The sequence below is a fragment of the Mesocricetus auratus genome, unplaced genomic scaffold, assembly GCF_017639785.1.
Source record: "Mesocricetus auratus isolate SY011 unplaced genomic scaffold, BCM_Maur_2.0 Super-Scaffold_100022, whole genome shotgun sequence".
NCBI classification, from domain to species: Eukaryota; Metazoa; Chordata; class Mammalia; order Rodentia; family Cricetidae; genus Mesocricetus; species Mesocricetus auratus.
The window spans coordinates 2,252,971-2,277,170 of NW_024429203.1; the positions used below are offsets into that span (position 1 = coordinate 2,252,971).

General features: G+C 50.1%; 1 protein-coding gene across 3 annotated transcripts in view; it reads right to left on the reverse strand.

Annotated features, from left to right (window-relative positions):
* Positions 1 to 3,386: 3,386 nt before the first annotated feature.
* The window catches only part of Elavl3 (ELAV like RNA binding protein 3), a 29,432-nt gene continuing 8,618 nt past the window's right edge, over positions 3,387 to 24,200 (reverse strand). Inside the window, exons 2-7 of one of the 3 annotated variants that reach the window (XM_040730000.1) lie at positions 18,512 to 18,728; positions 18,193 to 18,296; positions 10,767 to 10,920; positions 10,433 to 10,658; positions 8,856 to 8,894; positions 3,387 to 4,328 (exon numbers count right to left, since the gene is read on the reverse strand). In XM_040730000.1, the coding sequence (XP_040585934.1) occupies positions 3,977 to 4,328; positions 8,856 to 8,894; positions 10,433 to 10,658; positions 10,767 to 10,920; positions 18,193 to 18,296; positions 18,512 to 18,728 (1,092 nt within the window). In that variant the 3' untranslated portion in view covers positions 3,387 to 3,976. Of the gene's footprint in view, positions 4,329 to 8,855; positions 8,895 to 10,432; positions 10,659 to 10,766; positions 10,921 to 18,192; positions 18,297 to 18,511; positions 18,732 to 24,200 lie in introns of all 3 variants that reach the window. The other 2 variants (XM_040730001.1, XM_040729999.1) reach the window with 2 other exon arrangements.

A 24,200-nucleotide genomic window follows, 5' to 3' on the forward strand; every position in this document is an offset into this window, starting at 1 on the left:
TTGGCCATGTGTTGTGTGTGCCCTGTTTCCCCTGTTGGTATAGCCCAGGCTAGCCTTAGATTATCTCCTGCCTCAGTCTCCCAAGGCATGGGACAGTGTGAGCAGAAGCAGGTGTGTGGGTGGTGGGCACTGCTGTTGACAGGATCTGGAGTGCCCAGGAGACAGGCTTCTGGCTGAGGTCAGGCTTGGTGGCATGTACCCTAAGCCCTGCAGCAGCCTCGGGCTCCTGCCATGACGGACTGTACCCTTGAACGGTGTCGGGAAGCAGCTACGTGCAGATCCTTGCGACACCACAGTCCAGCTAATGGGGAAGACGCCTAGCACCTAGCAGTTGGTAGATAGCAGGTTATTGTCGACTTCTGGAGCCTCCCCTAGCATTAGAGACCCCAGCCCAAGGAGAGATGGTACCCTTCCCTGGGTTCCCAGCACAGGGACCTATCACCCCTGCCCACAGGGGCACACAAATCACCTGAGACTTAAGATTCTGAACTTTTTATTTTCTGGCATGAAAAGTACAAATAATTAAACAATTCCATGTAAAAGTCAGTTACCGCGGCCAGGCCTGGAATCTCGGTAATAAATAGTCTAAACGCAACTTGAAGTGTTCGTGGGTTTGGGTTGAGGTTTGGTTTTTTGTTTTTCTACAGTTCATTATATCACCTCCAACATGGACTCTGTCATGGTTTGAAACTTTCCCAATAAACAGGATGAAGAAGGGTTGGAGGGGCTGAGCCCCTCCCCACTGGCCCTGCCCCTGGCCCCCAGGGACTTCGGAAGACCCAAGGGCCCCTCTCCCTGGGAGCCCTTGGCCTGGCCCTCTTGGGGAACTGGCCTCCAGGGAGGGGGCCTGGCTGGGCTAAGCTTGTGTCTTAGAAAAAAAAGTCCCCTCCTCCTAGTCTTAGGGGCAGCAGGGACCTAGGCCTTGGTGGGAGGGGTTGGGAGGAGGGGGCCCCCTCTTTAGAGCCCTCCCTCCCCCCAGGGTGGGGAACAAACCCAGCCCTTATTGCTCGTTGCCTCCAGCATGTGTGGAGGACAGGGGGAGACCCCAGAAACAGCAGGGAAAGAAGGGGTCGGCCCCTCCTGGAGGCGGGGAGTCCCTGTCCTGCTGGGAGGGAAGGGGGAGGATTAGGGCAGACTTAGAAACCACCAGAATAAATAGGTTCGGTGTATCGTGAGCAAGCTAGAGTTCACCAGCTAAATAGACAGAAAAACTTCTCAAGACAATAGCAAAACAATCCCGTTGAGAGCCCCTGGGCACCGACAGCTGTGGGGACCCCACCCCTTGGAGCCCACGGTACCCCCGGGGGGCACTCCGCTACCATTACTGTTATTAATAATTATTACTTTAATGACTCCACTTCCCCTTTTTATAAATAAATTAGGCATAACCACATCTCAGCAAAACTGAAAGAAAAGGAACATCTTCCTTCAACTTGCAAACCAATGAAAGAACAGAAATATACACAAAGGTCCTTACAGGCCAACAAGGGTAATAAATAGTTAACATAGCAATAAGTTAAAACTACATGAAGCTAAATTCAGCAAAAAAGTACAAGAAAGTTAACTGGTGACAGTTTGTCTTTTTTTTTTCCTTTTTTTTTTTTAAGTCGTCTTTGTGTGTGTGTGTTTGTCTTTTTTTCTTTCTTTCCTGTTACTATATTTCATCTTCTGTTTGAGTTTTCTTTCTTTTTTTTTTTCATTTTTTATTTTTTGGTCTTTTTTTAAGTTTTTTTTTCTTTTTGTTCCTTGCAGCAGAAACTCCACAGACGGTTAAGAACAACACCAGGAGGGGTGGGGAGAGAGAGTCGGACGCTCAAATGGGGCCGTGGCCAGACACCAAACGGAGGACACCAGAAGAAAGCAACTAGAACTAGGGTGTAGAGTGAGGGGCAGGGCTCCACGGTTCTCAGTTGTGACTGGGCCCACTGAGGGGTGGGTTGAAGGTTTAGGGCTCCCAGGGGCTCCAGCCTGTGGCTTCTGCTGGAACTTGCATAAAAGAATAAAAAGTCAGAATGTGGGTTTATGGATGCAAAATCCAGTCAGAAGCCAGGGCCAGGGCTCATGAAGGCTGTATCCATGGTTCCCCCACAGTCTGGAAAGACGAAAAAACCCAACAACCCAAAGAGGGTGACACGTTGATGGGGAGGGTGTAGGGGGACACCTTGGGCCCATGCACCCCTGGGTCTGGGGTTGGTATGGTGGGTGCTTGCTGTGGTGGGGAGCACGCTGGCCCTAGTTGAAGGAGGAGACTGCAGACCTCTCCGTGGACCCAGGGAGGATGAGCCCCAGGGGCAGGGGTCCTTTGGCCTCAGTGTTGTGGGGAGTGAGAGCCCCCTCCAGCCCACGGTGATGCCAAAGAAGAACGAGGTATCGTGTGTTTGGATGCATGGACGCCATGTGTGTACACCTGTGTGGTGGGCAGCAGGGTGGCCTAAGGAGTCTGTGCAGAGAACCTGGGGCTGGGGCAAATTGGGGGCCCAGGGAGAAGTGGCTGGACCAGCCTGGCTGGAGGAAGTAACTGGGTCAGGGTCTCCAGTGGGAACGTCCTGTCTGGGCCTTTAGGATGCTCTGAACACAAATGTTTGTCCCTAGGTGTTGTGTGTTTCTAGGTGACCTGTTTGTTTTTGTTTTTGTGTTTTGAGACAGGGTCTTATGTAGCCCAGGCTGACCTCAAACTCACTATGTAGCCAAGGCTAGTCTTGACCTGATCTACCTCTTCCTCTAGGATGAATGAGGGCTGTGTACCACCACAGCAGGTTTATGCAGTGTGGGGACGAGCCCAGGCTTCCTGCAAGCTGTACAAGCCCTCCACCAACCAAGCGACATCCCCAGCTCTCCTTGGGAACTTGTGTCTAGATTCCTACATCCAAACGGATCTGTCACAGTGGCTTTCACACATCACATGGCTTTGTGGACAAGAAGCCAATGTCTGTATCTATGTTTATGCAGCCCCAAGATTCTGTCCCTGTGTCTCCATCCTTTGGTGTGGGTTTGATCAACCTTCCTGAATGTATCCTGAAATGTTTCTGTATGTGTTGTGTATCTGTGTCTCCAAGGTCCAAGTGTACGTCCCTTCTGTCTTCTTGTGACTCGTGTGTGTGTGTGTGTGTGTGTGTGTGTGTGTGTGTGTGTGTGTGTGAGTGTGTGTGTGTACTGGTGGCCCTATGGACTTTCAACCCCTCAGCCCTGTTCCCTGCACCCCCTGCCCCAGTTAGTTGGTAAACATAACTTGCCAAAATAGTTTCTTTTTTTTTTTTTTTGTCTTTTGTGATTTTTTTTTCAAGTTCAAGAATCCCCAGTAAAAATTCTCCACGAGGTCTTTTTCCCTTTTTACAAAAATAGAGTTTTTCTCCCCCCACCCCGCCCCACCCCACCCTTTTTTTTCATTTTGTTTCTGCTTCCTGCCCTGCCCCAATCCTGCTCCCTGTTTTCTGCCCAGGGACTGGGGCAGGGGATGGGGATACCCACACCCCTCTTTCATGTTTTTTGCTGTTGTGGGGATTTTTAAACCTGTTCCCTCCCCTTTCTCTCGGGATAGGACAGGCCTGGGCAAGGGAGGCCTGGGTGGGCACTGCAGTGTCCCCTAAGCCATCCCATGCAGGGTGGTGAGGGTGAGGAGGGATGGGGGGGTCTCCTCTCTGCTTTCTTCTTTTTGTTTTAGCCGAAAAAAGAAACAAAAGCCATCACCATGAACCAAACCAAGACGAGAGAGTGAACAAGCCCCAGCTGGTGGGGGAAGCAGGGAGGACAAGGTGGGGGACCCCTTCCCCTCTATTCCCTGCAGGCCCCTCCCCATCCCAATGCTCACCCTGTGGTGGTTTTTGCAGGCGTGTGGGTCTTCCTGCTCTTGCGATCACGCTTTCTCTCTCTCTCTCTTTCTCCCTCTCTCTCTCTCTCCCTCTCTCTTTCTCTCTCTCTCTCTCTCTCCCTCTCTCTCTCTCTCTCTCTGCTGCCCGGGAGGGAGGGCGGTGAACGCTCAGGCTTTGTGCTGCTTGCTGGTCTTGAAGGACACCTGCAGCACGCGCTCGCCCAGGCGATAGCCGTTCAGGCTGGCGATGGCCATGGCTGCCTCGTCGTAGTTGGTCATGGTGACAAAGCCGAAACCCTTGCACTTGTTGGTGGTGAAATCTCGGATGACCTTGACGTTGGTGACCGCCCCAAAGGGTCCGAAAAGCTGCCACAGCACGCTCTCATCAGCTTCCGGGGACAGGTTGTACACGAAGATGCACCAGCCAGCGCCTGCAGCGCCTCCGGACAAGCCCACGCCTGCCAGGCCACTCATGCCATCGATGGCGATTGGGGAGAACCTGGCGATGAGCGACAGGGGACTACTTTGGGGGTCACGCGGGCTCTGCCCTGATCCCCAGCATGCTTCCGACTCCCCCACTGGGAGAACCCTATACTGTGTACTACGTATGTCCCTTGTAGCATCCTGATCTAGCTACGACCCCATTACCTGTTTCTGACCTTACCAAGACACCAGCCCCTGACCAGCAAACTTTCTTGACCTCCAAATCTCTCCAAATATCACCTGTGATCCTGTCCCAAGGTGTCATCTTTATCCTGATCTCACAACCTTTGACCCTACCTGGTCCTCAGCCCTGTTGATCTTCTGTAGGGACCCTTCTCAACTTCTTTTCTGTGTGGCCCAGCTGGCTTTGAACTCACTGTAGCCACGGGTGGGTTCTTGCTTTTTGCCCTTGGATCCCGCACTTCTGCGTCCCCTGCCTCTACCTCCCGAATGCTGGCATTGCACACCTGGCTGACGCAGGGCTGGGGTGGAACCCAAGACTGTGCGTGCCGGGCAAACACTCTCCCCCCACCCCTTCAAAACCAGCTTTGGGGTGTGTGTGTGTGTGTGTGAGAGAGACAGAGACAGAGAGAGGGAGGGAGAGAGAGGGAGGGAGAGAGAGAGGGAGAGAGAGAGGGAGGGAGGGAGATAGAGAGAGAGGGAGAGAGAGAGGGAGACAGAGAGAGGGAGGGAGAGAGAGGGAGGGAGAGAGAGAGGGAGAGAGAGAGGGAGGGAGGGAGACAGAGAGAGGGAGACAGAGAGAGGGAGAGAGAGAGAGAGAGAGAGAGACTGCCTCTTCTGTGCCCTCCCTCGCTGACCTTGAACTGGATGCTGTTCTTGTCTCAGTCTCTGGGGCTCCTCTTCCTCTAGTTCTTTTTGAACCCAGGTCTGACCTGTCCTGGTGCTAATCTGCCCTGACTCTGACTCCATTTCAACTCTCTGTGTGGGTGGAAACTGGCCCTAGGAGAGAGCAGTACAGGTCGCCCTCCGAGGGCAGCATTCCAGCACCATCCTCTGAACTAAACGTGGCCTCGCCTGTCTGTCTTTCTGGTCTCTTCTCACCCAAATCACAAATAGCACCCTCCTGCCTCAAAGTTTCTCTTTTTCTCTGGTTTCAATGACCTGTGGTCATTGCCTTTGGTTTGAGCATATTAAAGGGAAATCTCCAAAAATAGGCAATTCACTGATTGGTTTGGTTGGGGTTTTGTTTATTTGTTTGTTTTGGCTTTCTAAAAAATATTGTTTAGATTTATTTGTTTGTTTTTGTTTTTGAGGCAGGGCTCCTCTGTGTAGTTCTAGCTGTCCTGGAACTCACTATGTAGATCAGGCTGGCCTTCAGAGAGCTTCCCTAGACATGTGTCCCCATGCTCAGTTTGGATTTCATTTTTATGTGTGTTTGCCTGTGCATGTGTATGTGGGACACACGCGTCTGTGGCCTGCAGTAGCCTTGGAGCTGGAGTGACAGATGGCTGTGCCACTGTGTGGGTGCTGGGAACTGAGCCCGGTCCTCTGCAACAGTGCTCTTAACCACCGGGCCATCTCTCCAGCTCATGTTTTGGCTTTTTGAGACTGGGTCTCACCACATAGCCCAGGCTAACCTCTAACTTGTGATCTTCCTGAATCTGCCTTCAGAGTTATGAAGATCAGGAAGTACACAAACATAAAGACGTTTTAATATGTTTTGTTGAATTATCAGTTATTGTGTGTGCGTGTGGCAGGAAGGGAGCACACATGCCATGACACGTGTGGTCAGAGTGCTTTCTCCTCTCACTTCTGTGTGGGTTTGGGGCATTGAACTTAGGTGGTCAGGCTTGTGTGGCAGCCCCTTTGCCCTCTGAGCCATCTTGTTAAGTTGCACACATCGAGGTGGCTCGGGACTGTCATTCTTGCTCTTGGAAGGCTAAGGTCACATAGCAAAAACTTACTTCAATACTTGGACTGTTGGGTCTGTTCCAGCTTTAACTCAAGACAGCCTTTCTTGTTAAATCAGTCTCTCTTGTCTCTGTCTTCCTCTGTGCCCCTCCCCCACCCCTTGGATCCTCCTGCCTCTGCCCCATCTGGGACTACAGACGCCCACTGCCATTCCTGGGCTTCATATGATGCTGGGGATCTGAAGTCAGTCCCCAGCCCCTGACTGGCCCTGCTCCTGCTTCACGAAGAAGTCAAGCATGACGTACTCAGTCGCTCAGCTGTGTCAATCTAGCACTAGGGCGGTGGAAACAGCAGGATGAGGGGTTCAACATCATCATCATCTACACCTCAAGCTTGAAGTCAGCCTGGGATACATGAGACACTGTCTTAAAACGAAACCCCAAACCAAACAAAGAAGCAAAAAATCCTTGTGTGGTGGCACACATCTTTAATCCAGCACCAGAGGCAGAGATGGAGAGATTTCTGTGAGTTCAAGGCCAGCCAGCTACATAGTAAAACCCTATGTAGAAGAAGAAAGGGATGGGGAGAGGAAGGAGAGGGTAGGAGGAGGCGGAAGAAGAAGAAGAAATAAGAAAAGGAAACATAAGGAGAACAAAAGGAAAGACTACACTGTTTCGAGTAGCAGGATGAAATGCCACAGTTCGGCAAGTGTGTCCATGCAGTATATGCTACACTCCCATTAGCTACTTTGTTGTCATACTATCAGACTGACTGTCTAAAATGTTGTCATATTATCAGACTGACTGTCTAAAATGTTGTCATATTATCAGACTGACTATCTAAAATCGTAGTTTCTGTGTTAAGGAACCCTTATTGTAATTGATTAACGGTTAATGCTGGTGATTTAGAGATGCCTGAGAGAAACTTGTAAAAAGGTTTTCTTTCAGGGAGAAGGTGAAAGCTCTTCCCATGTGGAAAAGAGGGGATCATATGCTGAGGTCACTAGTAAAGCTGCTGCTACCTAAGAAAAGGACAACTCTATCTGTGAAATTATGAAGAAGCCGCTTGGTGGTGCTGGCTTGCCGCCCTAGTATGCTGAGGCAGGAGAGTCACAAGCTCAAAGTAAAAAGTAAGAAGATAAACTCAACACACCTGCCACCCCACGCTCAGGAGGGAGAGGCGAAAGGAGCAGGAGTTCAAGGACCTGCTCAGCTCAGAGCTGTTGGTCTGCACACACCACGTGAGCCCCCGTGTCAAGAAACATAAGGAGGGCTGGGTGTGTAACTCAGTGGGTGCAGTGCTCATTCACAAGACTTCAGTTTCCTCTCCAGTACAAAATAATAATAATAAAAATAAATGAACCAGGGCCAGTGGCACATGCCTTTAATCTCAGCACTCGGGAGGCAGAGGCAGGTAGATTGTGAGTTCAAGGCCAGCCTGGTCTACAGAGCAAGTTCCAGGACATCAGGTTACACAGAGAAACGTTGCCTCAGAAACAAACAAAAAATCACATAAATAAATAGGTAGAAATTTAAGTAAATAAAATATATAGAGGTTTCCATGCCAGTCTCAGGCATCCACAAGGAGTCTTGGGATGTGTCCCTAATATGTAAGAAGAACAACCGTGTTTCATGTTACCATCATGTTCCTGACATTGTTCCCTGGGATGTCTTACCTCTCAGGTGACGCTTAGTAGGTTGTTTGTTGACGATTAAAGGCTAGAAAGCCACTGCTTCCTCACCCTCAGGATTAAGTCACTTGATTTAAGGACAAGACTCTGAGAGTCGGGATCCCTTAACCTTGACCATGCGGCCTCAGCTCCTCCCTCCTCCGAGCCCGTGCACCAGCTGTCTCTGCTGTCCGGTGCCCTCCAGGCCTCTGCACAGAAGGACCAGGCCTCTTCTGGCCACCATCATGTGACCCTTATGCTGCCCCTGCCCTGCCCTGACCACCCTCACTCACATCTCCTTCCTGTGGACTGAGAACATGAACGTCGGTGACAGTATTCGTACTCGGCCACCTTTTATCATGCACCACGCACTGTGTTCTGTCTCGAGTTCATGTCCAAGAGAGAGCAAGTCTGCCTGCGGTGTGCTATATCCTTGGCCTCAAGCCAAGCTTTTGATATTCAACATGTTCCCAACAGCTTGTGACACAGTAAACATGGAGACTTTCACAAGAGCAGGCATGTGAATAAAGCTAGGACGACTTCCAGGTTTATAGCCACTGTGGGGAGGAAAGGGAACCTTCCATGGTCGTAGACAAAACCAACAATGGTAGCTGCTGGATGGGGCTTAGGAATGGCTTGGCTATTGAGCCCCTGCCTTGAGTCCCCCAGTGAGGGCCTGGGGGCACGGCTTAGTGCAAGCCTAGCATGCAGAAGTCCCAGGGTCCCATTCCTAGCACACAAAACAATAGTTAGTCAGGGTTCATGTGGGGGGCACAACTGCACCCTACTTTTGTTGAGATGATAAGAAAGTGTGAGAGCTACAGACAGCTCTCCATGCTTCACCTCCTGTAGCCAGCCACCCTAGACATCTGCTCTGCTCTTAGTCTTGAGGTTATCGTCTCCTAGACACAGGCAGAGAGGGTTACCCAAGGGTCCCGGGGACAAGGGACATGCAGGGGTTACAGGAGGCCATCAAGGTAAGGGGGTTGTGGGGAAGGGTCTGTGGGGCAGGAGCACTGTTACCTTTTGACTCCATAGGCCATGTTGAGCAAATTGTCCAGCCTGTGGAGGCAGAAGCAGCTGTCAGAGTGGCCTGTGACCCACCTTCTGTCGATGCGACAGCCAGTTCTCCCCACCCCCACAGCCGCCCGCTCCCAGCCCTGCTGGACACTGCCTGGCACGGAACCTCACTCATTCGGGGCTGCTTCTCGCCAGTCCTGCTGCTGCCTCGCCAGAACCATCTTGTCCTGCTCTCCCGATGCCTCTGTGGGCCGGGAGGACCCAGAGGACCCAGGGGCTGAGAGCTCTGGCTTAAGAGGAGGGCTTACAAACATGGCAGTACAGCCTTGGGGTTTATTTCCTGAGCCCACAGGAGGGTGGGAAGCTCGCACAGCCACCTGAGCTACCAGGAGCTCCCATTGACCTCCTGCTTGGAGCGGCCAGGATCCTTCTTTTGGGCTCGTCTGCTCTCTGTCTCAGGTGAAGAAATCTCAGTAAATGGCACAGTACAAGCTCTGTTCTACCTGGTTACCACGCAGGGAATATGATCATGGCCAGCACACTATATACATGAGAGGAAATGTTTGGTGTGGTGTTACACACGAGGAAATCGAGGGGGGAGAAAGAGAAAAAAGAGAAAGACAGAAAAAGAGACAAGAAGAGAAAGACAAATGCACAGGAGCAGAGAGACAGACACAGAGATATGGAGATAAAGAGACACAGACAAAAAGCCTACGACAGAACATAGGAGAGACTGCTGACAGAAAGAGAGACAGAGATAGGGGAGAAAAGACAGGACAGACATACAGAGAAAACTAGGGCACAGGGTGTCCAGGGTGTTTTCTAATTTGGGGGAGTGTGGGCTTTTTTGTTTTTGTTTTTGTTTGTTTGTTTGTCAATTTGACACAACTAGGGTCATCTAGGAAGAAGAACTTCAACTGTGAAAATGCTCCCACCACATTGGCCTGTGGGCAAGTCTGGGGGCATTTTCTTGATTGACATGGGAGAGCAGCCCTCTGTGGGTGGTGCCGCCCCTATGCAAATCGGCCAGTAAGCAGGGTTTATCCGTGGTCTCTGGTTTAGTTCTTGCCTCCAGGTTCCTGCCCCAACGTGCCCTCAGGGTGAGCTGTTAGCTGTAAGTTGAAATAAACTCCTTCTCACAGTGTTTTTGGTCATGGTGCTTTATCCCAGCAATAGGCATCATGACCAAGACACAGGGAGTCTGAGAGAGAAAGAGAGAGAGACCCAGAGGGACAGAGACAGAGAGATAGAGACATAGAGAGACAGAGACAGACAGACAGACAGAGACAGCGAAAGACACAGAGAGACAGAGACAGCGAAAGACAGAGACAGAGAGACAGAGACAGCGAAAGACACAGAGAGACAGAGACACAGAGAGACAGAGACACAGAGAGCCACAGCTGGACTTCATTTCGCCGCCAGCCGTATTGGCTGGCAAACACCTGCTCTATGTACTGGCACACGGCCTTTCATGTTCCTGCTGGTGGGTATCCCTTGGTCCCTACCCTGAAGAAAACAGGCTCAGGGAGAGCAGCTTCGGGCTTGGGCACCTGGTTGGGGGTCTGGGAGCTCTGGCTCACCGGAAGCGCTGTGTCTGATGATGTAGGGGACCCGCGTAGCGCCGGGCAGAGGACTGGTACAGGTGGGTGAGCAGGGCCTGTCCCGTCTTCTGACTTGGGTTGTTTGCGAATTTGACCGTGATTGGTTCAGCTGCACCCAGTGGTTTCTGTCCATTCAGTCCCTTGATGGCCTCCTCCGCCTCGATCCTCTTGTCAAAGCGGATGAATCCCACACCCCGAGAGACACCTGCCAGGAGTGTGGAGCATTGGTCTCAGATACTCTGTACCCTCTCCTGTGACTCTCCCCTCCCGGGGACATCCTGGCCCGAGCACCCTCTCTTCCTGACATTCTGACCTGTGGCCTGGTCCAGCAGGATTCTAGAAGTGATGATGCGGCCGTACTGGGAGAAGAGTTGTTCCATCTCCTTCTGGCTCATGGTCTTGGGGAGGCCGCTGACGTAGAGGTTAGCATCCCGAATAGAGGCAGAGCTGGGGCGCGCATAGGACACCTAGGCAGGGGACCAGAGGACAGCAGGGCACATGGGAACCCAGGAGACTCAGAAGTGCCCCCACAGCCAGCTAATTCACTTCACAAGTCGCCCAAGGCTGGGGCTGGGGTTCAGTGGGTGAACTGCCTGTCTATCATGCAAGAAGCTTGGGCTCCATCCTCAGCACCACAGGGACAATGTCATCCCAGGACCCGGCGGACGGAGGTGGGAGGATCGGAAGTTAAGTCATACTCCACTACATAGTAAGCTCAGGTCTGGCCTGGGCCAAATCTTACCCTGTCTCAAAGAACAAAGCAGGAGTTGGGGAGATGGTCCCATTGGAAGGGCTTGCTGTGCAAAACGAAGTACCTGAGTTCCATTCCCAGTGCTCACAATAAACAACAAACACACACACACAAGCGGGCAGGCCCTGGCCATGGCTCCGTGAAAAGTGGTGGCCTGGGTGGGTTTGCTACCGCGAACTAAGGGTGGAAGGAAGAAATGACTCCCAAAGCATCCTTTGACTCCACACCCACGCAGCAGCTCGAGGATTAATAATAATTCTATCTAAAAATAAGCTCAATGTTCTGTTGCATGCTTGTCACCTCAGCTCTGGGAAGGGCCACAGGGCAATCCCTGGCGTCACCGGCAGCCAGTCTGAGCCTATGGGCCACGCCCAGTGCTGGGTCTCAAGAAAAGAAAATGTTTGGGAGAGGCAGGAGTGGTGCCGCAGACCTTTAATCCCAGCACTCAGGAGGCAGAGGCAAGTGGACCTCTGTGAGTTCCAGGACAGCCAGGGCCTTGTCTCAGACAAAACATAGAAAACAAAACAAAACAAAACAAAACAAAACAACAAAGGAGGGGGCAGCAGGGGCTCAGCTGGGAAACATCCTCCCTGCATAGGAACCGCACCGGCTTCCCAGACCATGTACAGAACGAGAGCTGAGCCCACAAAGTTGCAAACACAGGGTAGAGCTTGTGGGGTGGGGTGTGTTTAGGTGAAGCGGTCAGGAACTGTCTCCCCCGAAAACCATAACTGACTTATTTGCAATCTTTACAAACTGAAGCCAAAAGGATCCAAATCCCACGAATGTTTTACCACTCTACATTTGTATTAAAAATAATAATATCTATATAGAGAGATACCTTGCCCATCCTAGACACGGGTGTGGGGGTGGAGAGTGGCCTTGGTCCTGCCTCAACGAGATGATGGGACAGACTTAGTTGACTTCCTAGGGGAGGCCTTACCCTCTCCATGGAGCAGATGGGAGGTGGGGAGGGGGAAGTGGAGGGAGGGGGAGGAGAGGAGGGAGGGGAACTGGGATTGGGATGTAAAAAAGTAAGTTAATTTAAAAAAAGCAAATAATAAAATAAAAACGCAGGGCCCACAGGAGGGCTTAGCAGGCAAAGGGGCTTGCCGCCAAGTCTGTCCACTTAAGTTCAGTCCTTGGTCATACATGGTGGAAGAAGAGACAACTCCTGTAAGTTGTCCTCTGACCTCCATATCCTCATGTCTAAGAGCCCCCCCACCATACACACACAAGCATGTGAAACAATGTTTAAACTGAGCTCTGTGTGCCATTCACACATACACATGTAGAATAAAATTCAAAATGTAACTAAAACTAAAGAGGAGGGCTAGAAAGATGGCTCAGAGGTTAAGAGCGCTGACAGCTGTCCCAGAGGTCCTGAGTTCAAGTCCCAGCAATCACATGGTGGCTCACAGCCATCTGTAGTGAGATCTGGTGCCCTCTTCTGGCCTGCAGGCATACACGCAGGCAGAACCCTGTATACATAATAACAAACAAAAACTAAAGAAGGGGTGGTGATAATGACTATTTCAGACAAAAAATCAGAATGGAACAGCCACCAGTCTCTGACCTCTGCCTCGAGTTCAAACCCCATTCTATGAAGCAGTCAAATGGTGCCCTGCACACTAAAGCCAGTTTCTTCCCCACAGAATTCTCCATGGCTCCTTCCTTCCTTCCTCTGCCTTAAAGCTAAAGTAAAAGTTACCAAATATGGTAGCACAAGTCTCAGTGTCAGCACTTGAGAAGCAGGTAGGTCTCTGTGAGTTTGAGGCCAGGACAGCCAGGGCTACATAGAGACCCTGTCCAAAAAAATTTTTGGGGGGGAGGTTTGAGGCAGTGTTTCTCTCTGTGGCTTTGGAGGCTGTCCTGGAACTAGCTCTTGTAGACCAGGCTGGTCTCGAACTCACAGAGTTCCACCTGCCTCCCAAGTGCTGGGATTAAAGGTGAAGCTCCTGTCCAAAATTTTTAACATTTTACTTTTTTTTTCTTTTTTGAGACAGGGTCTCACTGTGTAGCTATGGCTGTCCTGGAACACACTTTGTAGACCAGGCTAACCTCAATCAAGATCAGAGACCCACCTGCCTCTGCCTCCCGGTACTGGAATTTAAAGGTAAGCACCAGCATATCCAGCTCAAAAATTGTAACTTTTTTTTTGTTTTGTTTTTTCGAGACAGGGTTTCTCTGTGGCTTTGGAGGCTGTCCTGGAACTCACTCGGTAGACCAGGCTGGCCTCGAACTCACAGAGATCCGCCTGCCTCTGCCTCCCGAGTGCTGGGATTAAAGGTGTGCGCCACCAACGCCCGGCTCAAAAATTGTAACTTTTTAAAAAGGTTTATTTTGCATTATTATTATTATCATTTTTTGTATTATCATTGTTTTTTATTGGTTGTTATTGGTTTTTTGAGATAGGGTTTCTATGTGCATGTCCTGGAACTTACTCTGTGGACAAGGCTGGCCTGGAATTCACAGAGATCCGCCTGCCTCTGCCCTGGCAGTGCTGGGATTAAAGGCGTGCGCCCGGCCACTGCCCGTTGTTTATTTTTATTTTATGTGTGTGAGTGTTTTGCCTATAGGTGTGGGTGTCCATTGTGTGTATGCAGTACCCACAGGGGTCAGAAGAGGGCACTGGCTTCCCTGGAACTAAGTTACAGACAGTTGTGGCAGACTCGTGGGCACTGGGAATTGAACCTTGGTTTCCTGGCAGATCAACCAGTGCTCTTAACTGCTAAGCTATCTCTTGAGTCCTGAAAAATGAAAACAGCTCTAAATTACATTTGCATGTGCACAAGTGTGTGCATGTGCCATGCTTAATTGCAGAGGTCAGAGACCTACCTGCTTAGGAAGATGGTTCTCTGCCCCTTTCTCCTGTGAGCCATCTACCCAACCCAAATGTGCGTGCGTGTGCGTGAGTGTAGGTCACAGGACATCTGGTGCGTGTTAGTTCTAACCTGGTATCCCGTGAAACTCAGCGATCAAACTCAAATAATCAGGTTTGGCAGCAAGCTCCTTTCAACCCACTGGGCCCTCTCACTGGCCCTGCTATCACCCTAACTCAAGGTGCTTTTTTCTGGCTTGTGAGTTGCATACACTTCGGCAAGGTCATTCATTCCCTTTGTGCCGTTAAAAGGACGCATCTCACCAACTCTGCAGCTGCTCACAGGTCGGAGACTCAGACTTTCACAGCAGACACTGGGAGTATTGTGAAGTGGGGAAAGAAAAGTCTGTTTATGGAGTATTATGGAACCCCAGCTCATTGTGTCTTTATCAATGTCCTGGAGATTCAGCGCAGAGGCCCCGCCCACAAGTGTCAATGGGGAGACCAGTGTCTGTGGAGGGAGGGTGGTGAGGACCCCTCCCCCTCCCTTCTGCTGAGGTCTGCTTTCTGCTGCTTCTATTCAAACCTCTAAATCTGGGGTAGATAGGGACCATTGTTCCAGGTCTGGCGTTAGTTTGGGGAGGTGCACTGTGGAGCCGTAGGGAATCAGGGCTTTTGAGATGGAGTGAAAGACGCTTGCCACCAGGTCTAATGACCCGAATTTGATCTCTCAGACTCACAGGGTGGAAGGACAGAACTTACTCCCAAAGTGGGCTTCCACACACACACAAACATGAGTAAATGTAGTACAGCTTTTAAAAGGGAGCAAGCAGGAAACCACCTCCATCTTCTCTACCTATGTCCAATCCTGTCATCCCAGCACTCTGGAGGCGGAAGCAGGCACAGCTTCCTGTGAATTTCAGACCTGTTCGGTCTACATGGCATGTTCCACCTGAAGTTATGTAGTGAGAGACTGAGAGCCTGTCTCAAAAACATCCTACACACACACACACACACACACACACACACACACACACACACACACACACGCACACACACACACAATAAATAAATAAATAAATATTGCAGCCAAGTGTTGAGGATTCCTAACCCATTGGGCTGTGACGGCTTTGACAGTTCTGTTTGTTGTTGTTATTGTTTATGAGATATGGGTCTCACTATATAGCCCGGGGGTGGGTGGTCTGGGGCACTCTGTACCCAGGGCCTGCTGCTCACAGAGATCCAGAGTTCGGGGATGAGAGCTTGGAAGTCACAGCAACCCTCCCACCCCCCGCCCCATCCCCCACCCTCCACCCCTGCCTCAGCCTGGAGTGATGAAATTACAAGTCTGTGCCACTGCACCCAGCTAGGGGTGGCATCTTAGGTCTCAGGTCATGTAAGGCACAGTAGATCTCCATATGTTTCTTATGCCTCTGCGTGGAGCTATGTACGGGAAATGCTGCCGTGTGTGAGAGAAGGGACAGCCGCAGTGCTAGCCCTCACTTTCCCCCCCTCGGTCTCCGGTGTGCCGCTGCAGACAGCAGCACATTTGGCTGGTAAGCGTACAGAGACTCTCCTGTCTCCACTTCCTAAAGGTGCCCACAAGCAGGTGTGTCTTCACATGAGTTCTGGGAATTTGGATTTAGGGCCTGGTGCTTGCAGCAAGCACCTTATACATGTGGTAACAGTTTTCCTTCAAGATTGAAACTGTCCATCCCGAGGGGAGGTAAGTAACTCAGACTAGCTTCAGGAAGTCCCTGAAACTAATCCGATTCAGCAGGTCCCTCCCTGCCAGAGTAACCTATAAGAGCTGAGAGTTCCTCTGAGACTTGCAGAACAGAACTGCAAAGGAGACTCTGAGGCCAGACCAGCTGCCTGGGAGAAGCAGGGACCAGCCGAGCTGCCTGGAGTTAGTTTAAGCCACCTGGGCCCCTGGAAAGGACACGCTCCACCCTGTGCAGCTGCCTGCAGGCTGTGTGGTGAGCTCCAGGTTCCCAGCTTTGTGAGATGTCACTCATGCTGGGGTGGCCTTGGTGATGTAGCTGTCTTTTCATGTACCTCGCACCGGGATGGGACCTGGGGCATCCAAGTAGTTGAAATCATTTTTGCCCAAATCTGCCAGGGCAACATTCAGGCCTGACCAGAATAATCACAGGACAGAAATCCACCCACTGCACAGCTTTGGTGACAAAACTAGCTAGAGGGTGTCTTATAAAGTCACTGTCATGTTCATACTATTGAGTCTCCAGAACTACAGTAAGAAAACCATTACTTGCTGACCATGTACCAACCCCGCAGCGCAGCCTACAAACCTGGCACAGGCTCTCACACACACACACACACACACACACACACACACACACACACACACACACACACACACACACTCTAAGTCACACAAATATCTTGTTGCACCAGACACATCCCCTAGTGTACCCTGGAAGCCACAACAGGAATTGTAGTGTCACAAAGCACATGTCACATTAACACCAGGTTCTACACGCTCATAGTCATTTTGTCTGTTGCTGCTGCTGTCTGTTTTTGAGATGGTCTCGTGTCGCCCAGGCTTGCTGTGAAACCGCGATGATATTGAGCTTCTGATCTTTTTGCTGAGACGTCTAGAATGCTGGGATCACAGGCTTGTGCCACCAGGCCCAGTGTATGTAGTGCTAGAGAGCCAGGCCAGGCCCTCGTGCATGCTGGGTAAGTGCTACTTGCAGAAACTGAACCCTAGTCCTCAAATCTTGTGCATGAGTATGTGTGCCTGGGTAGGCCAGGGCCAACCTATGAGTCGTTAGGAGCTGTCCAGTTTTGAGATAGAATGCCGGGGATCAACCTGCCTCACCTTTCAGCACTGAGAAATCTGCCCCCCACCTCCTCCTCCTTCTTTGGGTCCCACTATATAGCTCTGGTTGACCTGGAACTTGCTGCATAGATCAGGTTGGCCCCAACTCACAAAGATCCGCCTGCTTCTACTTCCCGAGTCTGGGATTAAAGTTGTGTGCCACCAAGCCTGGCTTTATATGCCCGGGTTGTTTATTAGAGTTCTGAGAATCAAATTTAGGTCTTCAAGGCAATGCAAACAGCCGAGCTGTCTCTCCAGGCCCTTCCCCAGCCACTCACTTGTTCCTATCTGTGCTGTAGATGGAACTCAGGCTGGGTAAGGACTCTACCATCGAGCCACACTCCCAGCCCTATACCTCACACCTCAATCATCCAGACCCATCTCACACAGTCACCTGCGTAGGACACTGTCCCACAACCACAGAGTCACGGTCCACTGCCTTGCACACACCTGCAGACCTACTTACCCTGCAGGTTTATCGACCCTCATGCCCCTGGGCTTCTGGGTCAAGCTGACCATAGACAGACTCATCCAGTGGTACCATTTTCTCCCTTCCCCCACTCTGGGGAGAGGAAAAGATTCCTATGCTTCTGTTCCCATGATAAACTGGGGGCCAGATGGGCACCCTCAGCCTGGCCTCCCCAGGGGTCCTGGAGCATATTTGAAGGGAGGAGCCCAAACACCCCCAGGCCAACTCAGAGAGGGGGGTTTCCATGGTGATTCTTCCCAAGGGAACTTGGGCTCACATGGTCCCAGCCGCAGCTGCTGAGAAGGGAGGCCATGGGGGAGGGGCAATGCACAAAGGTGGAGGAGGGGCCCTCATCCCTTCCCCTCCCCAGTCCCTGATTAGATTCCAGATGGCACATGGGCCACACCCTTTTTCTAGGACAAAGAGAGGGAGGGGTCTGCCCTTGAGGTTCTGGTCACTCTGTCCCACCTCCTGGACCTGGCAGACTCCCTAAGTCTTCCAAAGAACATGGGACTTACTGTTGGTCGCTAGTCTCCAGCCAGGGAGTAATAGCTCAACTGGTAAAGACTACTGGCCCCAAGGCTGAGGGACCATCTGATTTTGGTCATGGTGAAAGGAGAAAGCCAATTCCCACACTCTTGCTCTAGTCCCCACATACAGTGGCACACATATACCCATGCATACACAAACCAGAATAGTAAAATAAAGACACAGTGATCTCCCACACTGATGGGTGGGGCCAGGCTCAGCTCAGAGAAATAAAGCCAGGTGACCAGTCAGGAAGAGAGACCAGTCAGGAGTAGAGGGAACGGTGGCAGTGAGGGTCCTGTGTCACACAGGTGGGGGCACTCACCTTGATGGTCTTTGTCTGCAATTTGAGGCCGTTGAGGGTGTTGATGGCTTTGTCTGCATCATTGGGGTCAGAATAGTTCACAAACCCATAGCCCAGGCTCTGCCCTGTGGGAAGACCAAAAGAGTGACTTCCCTAATCTGCCCAGGGTCCCCAACACACCTGGCCATGCTGCAGCTTTGATTTATCCTTCCCATGATAAAGTGGTCCCCAGAAAGCCACTTGGCTCCACCCATCCTGAGGTGCCCCCCAGGTCATACTTGTTTTTCCAAGGGCACTTCCTCCCTGCTTGCCACCCGAGGCCACTCGGAAAGAGCCACACCTGTGATCTTATCCCGAACCAACTTGCAGGACTCGATGTCGCCAATGCTGCCGAAGAGACTCTTGAACTCGTCCTGTGTCATGTTCTGGGGTAGGTAGTTGACGATGAGGTTGGTCTTGCTGTCATCAGTGGCTCCGTTTGTCCCAAGGAGTGGCCCGTTGGGCAGGGCCGGGCCGGCCGGCCCCCCCCCAACCTGAGACTCCATGGCCCCCAGTATCTGCTGGAGAAAAAAGGTGGTCCCCGCTCACCGCCAGTCCCCATCACTGGAAAGAGGGTTTGGGGGATGAATAAGTCATGTCTAATACGATATGGACTTAGTCAAAAAAAGGATAACTGTTTTCATTGGGTTTTGTTTGTTTGTTTTTCCTGAGATAGGGTTTCTCCTCTTTTATGTTAATTACCCATTACATAAAGTTGTCCCATCACCTCCACAAGTGGGCCATGTCATGTGTGCACTACACATTTACACAAAACAAAATTTTAAAATGTAATGCATTTTAAAATTAATAAAAAAATAAGCTGGTGATATCAGTATATGCCTTTAATCCCAGCACTGGGGAGACAGAGGCAGTCAGATCTCTGTGAGTTCCAGGCTAGTCTAGCCTGCAGAGCCAGTTCTAGGACAGACATGACTACACAGAAACCCTGTCTTGAAAAACCAAAATAAATAAATTCAATGAAGTAGATGCTTCACGTGGCTATGTATTTTTACCTGTGTATAATACCAGGCCTCAAGAGGCCTCGGCTAAATAGCCCCTTTTTTGAGTTTCATGTAATCCAGGCTGTTCTCAAAACTTGCTATGTAGCCAAGGTCAGCTTTGAACTCCTAATTTTCCTGCCTCTACCTCCCAGGTACTGAGATTGCAGGAGTAAGAGCAGGCGCTATGACTCAGCGGTGGGGCTCTTGCCTATGATGGGTGAGGGCCCAGGTCCACTCTTCAGCCCCCCAAACAAGCATGGTAACCTATAGTTCGGATAGGCTGGAGTCTCCAGAGGTGTGTGCTTCGGCCTGGGCCTGGGGAGGGGAGTGGTAGGACCTGTAAGAAGTGTGGCCTAGTGGGAAGAAATTAGTCATTGTGAGGAGTGTTTCCCTCAGGAGGGACTGATCTTCTCCAGGGACCCTGGCTGGTTCTCTCCAGAGTGGGTTGTTTGGGACTGAATGATGCTCAGCAGTTAAGAGGCTGATTTCTTGCAGAGGACAGTCTGCCAGGTGCCTCACAACCCCGTGACTCCAGCTTCGGGGGACCTGACGCCCTCTTCTGGCTTCCAGAGGCACTGACACTCATATGCACACACATAGACATAAATAAATAGAATCTTAGAGACACACAGAGAGACTAGGTTCTTTTAGGGGAGAGTGCTGAGTGGAATGCAGGCCTGGGCGGGGCAGGGTGTCTTACTGAGCCACCTCAGCCCTTGCTGTCTTTGTGCAGAAAGACCATCCCATGCTCTCCCATCTTTTTTGTTTTGTTTTTTCCAGACAGGGTTTTTCTGTGACTTTGGAGCCTATCCTGGCACTCGCTCTGTAGACCAGGCTGGTCTCAAACTCACAGAGATCCTCCTGCCTCTGCCTCCTGAGTGCTGGGGTTAAAGACGAGCGACACCACCCTGCCCTCTTTTCCTTTTCTATTTATTTGTTTTTATTTTATGTGCGTTGATGTTTGCCTGCATGTACATCTGTATGAGGGTGTCAGAGTCTCTGAAACTGGAGTGAGGGACAGCTGTGAGCCGCCATGTGGTTTCTGGAGACTGAACCCAGGTCCTCTGGAAGAGCAGCTACTACTCTTAACCCCTGAGCCATCTCCCCAGCCCTACTTTTTCTTCATAAACATTCAACATTGAGTGTTGTGTTGCAGCAAGAGAAAACAGTTACTTCATATAAACAAGGAAACACCTAAAATCAATCTGGGAATTTTCAGAATAGTAAAGGAACACTTGTCTTCACAAAAAGAAAAGTGGTCGCTGCCCTCATGGTGGCCCATGGTACACATTTTTAATCACAGAATTTGTGAGGCTAGCCTGATCTACATTCAACTTCTAGGTTAGGCAGTGAGACCTTACTTCAAAGACAGAGAGAAAAACAAACCAAAAACTGGAAATGTAACAATGTCAGTAGCTTTAAAGCCACAATCAAGTCCTTCCCCAATGTGATTTATTTTTCTTCTCCCACCAGAGGCAACCCCCATCTCAAGTGTGCTAATATTTTTTCTTCCTGTATAATTTTCCTATTAGCTATTCACTCCCATCATTTCTCTGTGAGCTATTTTGGTTTGAACTTCTTTCTTATTTCTTTTGAACATAAAACATTGTCAAAGAGTGACATTTTTATTTTTTTAATTAATTAATTATTTATTTTTATTTTATTTGCATTGGTGTTTTTCCTGTATGTACCTGGATGTGAGGGGTCAGATCTTGGAGTTACTGACAGTTGTTAGTTGCCGTGTGGGTGCTGGAAATCGAACCCAGGTCCTCTAGAACAGCAGTGCTTTTAACTGCTGAGCCATCTCTCTAGCCCCATTTTTATTTCTTAATTTCTAGACTATATCTGTCACTTTTTTGTGGAGACTGGGAGCTCATTGTGAGGGTTCTTTTTTCTGGTGATAAAGAAATGCTTAAAACAAACAAACAAACAAAAGGCTATGCAGGGTGTGATGTCACACACCTTTACTCCCAACACTGGGAAGGCAGAGGCAGGTGGATCTCTGTGAATTCAGTGTCATAATGAATGCCAGGGCTACCTAGTGAGTCTGAGACCAGCCTGGTCTACAAGAGCTAGTTCCAGAGCCACAGAGAAATCCTGTTTCAAAAAAACAAAACAAAGCACACACAAAAAAGAGAATGCTGGGCAGGACGGCACATAGGTATGTGAAATTCCAACACCTAGGAGACTGTGGCAGGAGGACCCATGAAGTCAAGATCAATTTGAGCTACACAGACCTCCTATAAAAAGCCAAAAACAGGGAGCTGGAGAGACAGCTCAGTGGCTAAGGGCAGTGACAGCTCTGCAAAGACCCAGGTTCAATTCCCAGCACCCAGAAGGCAGCTCACAGTCATTTGCAACCTCAGTTCCAAGGAATTGGACACCCCCTTTTGGCATCCTGCACATTTGGGTGCTCATAAACTCACAGAGGTACACACACACACAAGTACGTGGAGTTTTTTTGTTTCTCTGTGTAACAGCCCTACCTGTCCTGGAACTAGCTCTGTAGACCAAGCTGGTTTTAACCTCACAGAGATCCACCTGCCTCCGAGTGCTGGGATTAAAGGTGTGTGTCACCACCAGCCAGCTACATACATGTTTTTAAAAGCCCCAAACAAATAGACAAATAATTAATGCTTCAAACATTTCGCAGTTCCATAATCATCTTAGCTCAGATACTCTTCCCCTAGGGCTGCCAAGACGGCTCAGCAGACAGGGGTACTTGGCACCAAGCCTGACAGCCGACTTCAACCCCCAGGACTCACATGGTAGAAAGGGAGAACCCACTCCTGCAATTTGCCTCTTGCCCCCTCCACACGTGCAGCGTGGCTCACACATGCTCGCACATACAATAAGTAAGTGCTAGACGTGAGCTTTACCCAGTTAAGATTACTGTGTATGGAAGTTGGAGGTAAGTGTAGCGGCACAGACATACAATCCCAAAAGCTCATGAGAGGCAGAGGATGAAGGGTCAACACATCCTTCCCTAAGAGAGAGTCGAAGGCCAACCTGGGCTACATGAGATCTCACCTCTAAAAAAGAGAGAGAGGAAGAAAGAAAGACAGAAAGAGAGAGAGAGAGAGAGAGAGAGAGAGAGAGAGAGAGAGAGAGAGAGAGAGAGAGAGAGAGAGAGAGAGAGAGAGAGAGAGAAAGGGAGGAAAGAAAATGGGCCAGCAAGATGGCTCAGTGGGTCCGGGCGTTGGTGGCGCACGCCTTTAATCCCAGCACTCGGGAGGCAGAGGCAGGAGGATCTCTGTGAGTTCGAGGCCAGCCTGGTCTACAGAGTGAGTTCCAGGACAGCCTCCAAAACAATACAGAGAAACCCTGTCTCGAAAAACAAAAACAAAAAAGATGTCTCAGTGGGGAAAGGCGTTTGTCTCAGAACCCTGACAGCCTGAGTTGGATCATCAGATCCCGCATTGGAAGGAGAGAATCAAGTCCTAAAAGGTGCCCTATGACCCCCTCCTCACCCAGTAGCAAGCTTTAAACAAAGAAAAGAAAAACCCAGACTATTTTCTTTGGAGCTGTAACTCAGGAGTAGTATGCTTGTGTAATGTGAGCAAGGCTCTCAGTTTGATCTCCAGCTGTTAAAAATTAAAAAAAAAATTCAACATTTTTTTTTGGATGTTCTTTTGATCTAGATTTTAGCCTTTCAGCAGGGCGTGAACCGAGCTCTCATACACGCCAGATGAGCACACCACACTGTGTCACCTCTTTGTGAGCCACACCCTCACATAGACCAAAGTAGCCCAGGATGACCTTGAACTCGTGAAGATCTAGGTGCTGGGATTTTGGGCAGACATCACCACACTGGTTTATATATATGGTGCTATGGATGGAATTCTGTGCTTTGTGCACACTAGACAAACCCTCCACCCACTGAGCCGTGTCCCAAACCTTCCCCCACCTTTTAAGACAGGTCTTGTTAAGCTGTCCAGGTTGTCCTCAAACTTGCAAGGTCCCAAGTCTCCCAAGTAGCTGGGGTCATAACTATGCTCTACAATGCCTGTTCTACCAGGTCTCTAAAGGAAATGTTGAATGTTATTGAAATGTTTTCTGTAACTTTTGGGGGGAAGGTGGCTTTTTGAGACAGTGCTTTTCTGTGTAGCCCTAGACAGGGAACGGTATAGATTTATTTTTATTTTTTTAATTATGTGTCTGTGGTGGGTTTGTGCATGCAGATGCCAGCAAGGTCTGAGGCTCATCTCCTGGAGCTGGAGGTAGAGGCAGGTGTGAGGCATGGGTGCTGGGAACTCTGGTCCCCTGCAAGAGCAGTAAGAGCGTTCAACTTCTGAGCCATCTCTCAGGCACCTCACCCCTGCCTCCCCATCTCCGTGTCTCCCTCTGTGTATCTGTCTTTCTCTGTCTCTCTCTTTTCTAGACAGAATCTCACTGTGTATCCCTGGTCAGTGGCCAGCCTGGAATTCTATGTAGACCAGGGTAGCCTCCAACTCATAGACATCTACCTGCTTCTGCCTCCACATGCAGTGGGATTAAAGGTATTCCACAAGCTGGGCATGGTGTGCCTTTAACCCCCGCATTTGAGAAGCAGAGGCAGACAGATCCCGGGATTTGAGGCCAGCCTGGTTTACAGAGTTCCAGGATAGGATAACCAGGGCCACACAGAGAAACCCTGCCTAAAAAAAAAAACAAAACCAAACAAACAAAAAACAAAACAACAACAACAAAAACAAAATCAAACCAACCAAACAAACCAAAAAAAAGGAATACACTACCATGTAGACCTGGGTCTTTTTCTGAGCTTGTGACAGGATTTCAAGTAGCCCAGACTGACCTGGAGCTCAGTATACAGCAGAGGCTAACCTTGAACTCCTAATGTTAATGCCTGCATCTCCTGAGTTCAGGGATGACAATCCCACTGGCTTGAACTTGTGACCTTCCTGCTTCAGTCTCCCTCGTGCTGTGACTCTAAGCCTGTACCACCATGCCCAGCTTAATTAATGACTTTTATATTTAATGCATTTGCTA